At 34.7% G+C, this 3,674-nt stretch overlaps 1 protein-coding gene across 1 annotated transcript; it reads left to right on the forward strand.

Annotated features, from left to right (window-relative positions):
* On the forward strand, positions 1–3,674 carry DER1 (DERLIN-1). Its single transcript, XM_016333271.3, has 7 exons — positions 1–147; positions 354–489; positions 885–958; positions 1,073–1,166; positions 2,072–2,200; positions 2,321–2,481; positions 3,253–3,674. The coding sequence occupies exons 1-7, from the start codon at positions 131–133 to the stop codon at positions 3,389–3,391; spliced, it is 750 nt and encodes a 249-aa protein (XP_016188757.1). The 5' UTR covers positions 1–130; the 3' UTR covers positions 3,392–3,674.

The following is a 3,674-nucleotide window of genomic DNA, read 5'->3' on the forward strand; positions in this document are numbered from 1 at the left end:
TGCGGGAACAGAAGCTTCTGGGTCCGTCGGAGACAGTTTCTGAACGGAGAGATCTGCATTCGGAATTCTGAATTTTGCAGTAGGGTTTGGGTTTTGTTTGCACTACCTCTCTCGATCCTTACAATTAGCAATGTCTTCTCCCGCTGAGTAATTTTCTCTTCTTCTTGTTCTTCTTCTTTAATTATTGTTTTTCAGAACTATCATCGAGTAACTGAACTAATATTGACACCGGAATTTTCCATTTATAATTGCATTTGGACGATTATATATGCAATTTTGATCGGTAAATCGGCAATTTGTTCCGATCAGTTTGTTTATCTAATAAAATTGAATGATTCAATTCATTTTTTCAGGTGGTATCACTCGCTTCCACCCATAAGCAAGGCTTATGGCACTGCTTGTGTGTTCGCTACCGCAGCTTATCATCTCGGATTGTATCGTCTGCCTTACATTGCATTAATATACGAAGACGTCTTCTATAGGTTTCAGGTCAGAGTTCCACTCCATCGTTTGTAATACCGAAATTGGAATATTCTATTGTTGCATTCATGCCTTTGATGTCTAGAGAATGTGATCAATAGCACCTCCTATCTTATTTATGTTCCGATACTTGTGGAGAAAGAGGTTTGGCATTGGTGCTGCAGTACATTATTGTATTAGGTAGCAACAGTTTGAGATGAGGACATGAAAATTGCCTTGATATGTGAGTTGTTGGTCAATAAGTAGTCCAGTCGGAGTCTTACCATTGAAATTGATAAGCAACTTGATTTTACTAAGTTCTAACATGCTTCTTAGATGCTTGTCTGATAACTTTATTGTTTTGTTTTCCTTCTTTGCTAGAATCAAACTATTTAATGAACTTGTGTAACACCATATTTTTTAAGGTCTGGAGGCTGGTCACAAACTTCTTTTTCCTTGGACCGTTCTCTATCAATTTTGGGATTCGTCTCTTAATGATGTAAGTAGTTAAATAATTTGGTTCAGTGCACAACCATGGTTTTATACTTTCCAGTATATAACAAGTGGGTGATTGAATCTCATTAAAATATAAAATAATTCCCATAATCTACAGAGCAAGGTATGGTGTCCAACTTGAGAAGGGACCATTTGAAAGGCGGACTGCTGATTTCTTGTGGATGATGATATTTGGAGCCTTGGTGCTATTGGTATGTGGGATGTTTTATGTATCTGTTTTCATTTTCTGCTACATGTGGTGCTTGAATATTGAAAGTGTTGCAGCTTTATTTTGTAGAAGGTACAATATAAAGCTATAGAAAGAAAAGATGACAAACTATGATCGATCTAATTTATTTTGATCTGTCTTCCACATATTAGTCACTCGGTCCCCCATGTCTTAAAGTATAAACTATGCATGATCTGGCCTTAACAAGTAAGGAATGATTAGAATTGTTTGGAAATGGCCAGTGTTAACTGAAACATGGGTAGGAATTTTACAATATGACATTAGGTACTTGATGGTTGAAGATTTATTGAAGGCTAGGGGATCAGAGATTCTGAAGCATGTTGGATAGGATTTTTAATGAAGAGTTATACTTGCTATAGAAAAGTAACAATATGTTTGAGTGGAAAAGAGAATTAGCGCCCGTTTAGATAAATTCATAAGTTACTTTTTTTAACTTTTAACTTATGAAAAGGTATAGTATTAATGTCTGGTACAATTTTCAAAATCAAATTGCAACTTTCTAAAAAGCTATTTTAGTGCTTATAGAGAAGTTAAAAAAAAATGACTTCTCATAATAAAAAACTTTTTATCACTCTTCTCTTAAAATAAGCACTTTTAGAACTAAAAAACCAAACATAAAATAACTTATTTATAAGTTACTTTTAATATAAACATTTATTATTTAAGCTATTTTTTCAAAAGGAGCTTAATTAGAGTTTATAAAAACCTATAGGAAATGTAAATTTTAGTGAAATGATAATTATAAGAGTGCTGCTGTCTTCGGTGCACTAAGATGTTGTGTTTAATTGTTGTAAAATTGTATAAGCTACCTTCCCAACTTTGCCTCTGATGGACTCATTATTCTTTTTAATCTTATTTCCTGGACAGTCTTTGTCTGCCATCCCCTTTCTTTGGGACCCTTTTTTGGCAGTATCACTTGTTTTTATGCTCGTTTATGTTTGGAGTAGAGAATTCCCAAATGCCCAAATCAACATATATGGACTTGTTCAACTTAAGGTAATCTTTCGAATTTCAATCTTGTGTAATGTGTCCTTATTTTTGCTCAGCACTTAAGTGGAGCTGTATGAAAAATAATTTGATTTTTTGTTGGAATAATATCATTGAATTCTTTTCCAGGCTTTCTATCTTCCATGGGCGATGCTTGCTTTGGATGTCATATTTGGTTCCCCTCTTACAGCTGATCTGTTAGGTATCATTGCAGGACATCTGTATTATTTCTTGACAGTGCTGCATCCACTAGCAAGTGGAAAGTACATTTTAAAGACTCCTGCCTGGGTGTATCCTTTATGATCTTCTGTTTGCTAATGTGTTAGGCGTTAAGCATATGACTTTTTCATTTAAAGCATTTTTAATTTTGGACTGATTTGATGCTTAATCAGTCTGATACTGCTATGAAAGCTGAAACCATCAAAGGGTGCCTTATCCTTCTTACCCCACCTGCATTCCCATTATTAATGTTTACAAATTCTCTCTTCCAGATCAAAACATACCCTTAGGCGGCGTTTGTTTACAGGCACGGGACATTGAGTCAGGAACATAAAATTGTATTTGGCAGATAAAACATAGACATAGACATTGTGTACAGAGACATTGAATTAGTGAATTTTGTATCCAACCTGACAGAAAGGACACAAAGGACACAGAGACACTAACAAAAGATACAATTTATTTTTTATTTCATTATTCTTGTTAATTTTTCATAATTATATTTTTTATTATTATATTTTTCTTGTCAATTTTTTTGAAAAAAAAAAAAGAGAATAAATTGGACTTTCATAATTTGTTCTAGTTTATCACCAAACAAAATATAAGAACACTAATTTTTGTGTCTCTGTCCTTTGTGTCTTGTTCTCAGTGTCTTGTCCTGTTCTCAAAATCAAACGCCGCCTTAGTTCCTTATACTGTCTCTGACATATAAAGAAAGGCCTATAACGAGCGTGGTTAAATAGTTAATAAGCTCTTATGAATCTATTTTAGCTTCCAAGACATGAAATGTAGGCACAATCTGTAAGGTTGTTTCTTGGGTTTTCTTAATTGTTATTTTTCAGAGATAAATTGGTTGCGAGAAGGAGAATAGGAGCACCAGTGGCACGACCTATGAGCCGTGGCCAGCCTGTTAATAATACTCCACAAGACAGTAGTTCAGGGGTTGCTTTCAGGGGAAGATCCTATCGACTTGGTGGATAGATAGATGATGAGAGAAATCAAAAGGGGATGGTTTCTACTAACCAATAGTTTCATCTGCCCTTTATTGGTTGGTACACCTCTGACGATTGGAGCTAATCATCCGTTTGGAGTTCTAGTTTGGAGCAGTGTGTGTATCAACCATGACAGTCCATTAAAAGCAAACTTTTTTTCCTTTTTGTGGTGGGCATCCTTATAATTGTGCTCTTCCGAGCTTTTAACATGTACGAAAGGAAAGTTCATGAATTTAGTTTACAAATGTTTATTAGTTGTCCTTTTCTTTCCA

Source organism: Arachis ipaensis, chromosome B3, assembly GCF_059453495.1.
Source record: "Arachis ipaensis isolate K30076 ecotype BB chromosome B3, ASM5945349v1, whole genome shotgun sequence".
In the NCBI taxonomy this organism is placed as follows: Eukaryota; Viridiplantae; Streptophyta; class Magnoliopsida; order Fabales; family Fabaceae; genus Arachis; species Arachis ipaensis.

Excerpts from the sequence above, each read along its gene's own strand:
- DER1 (XM_016333271.3), top strand. Across the intron at positions 490-884 it reads ACGTCTTCTATAGGTTTCAG|GTCTGGAGGCTGGTCACAAA; the intron begins GTCAGAGTTCCA and ends ATATTTTTTAAG. Across the intron at positions 1,167-2,071 it reads TTGGAGCCTTGGTGCTATTG|TCTTTGTCTGCCATCCCCTT; the intron begins GTATGTGGGATG and ends TTTCCTGGACAG.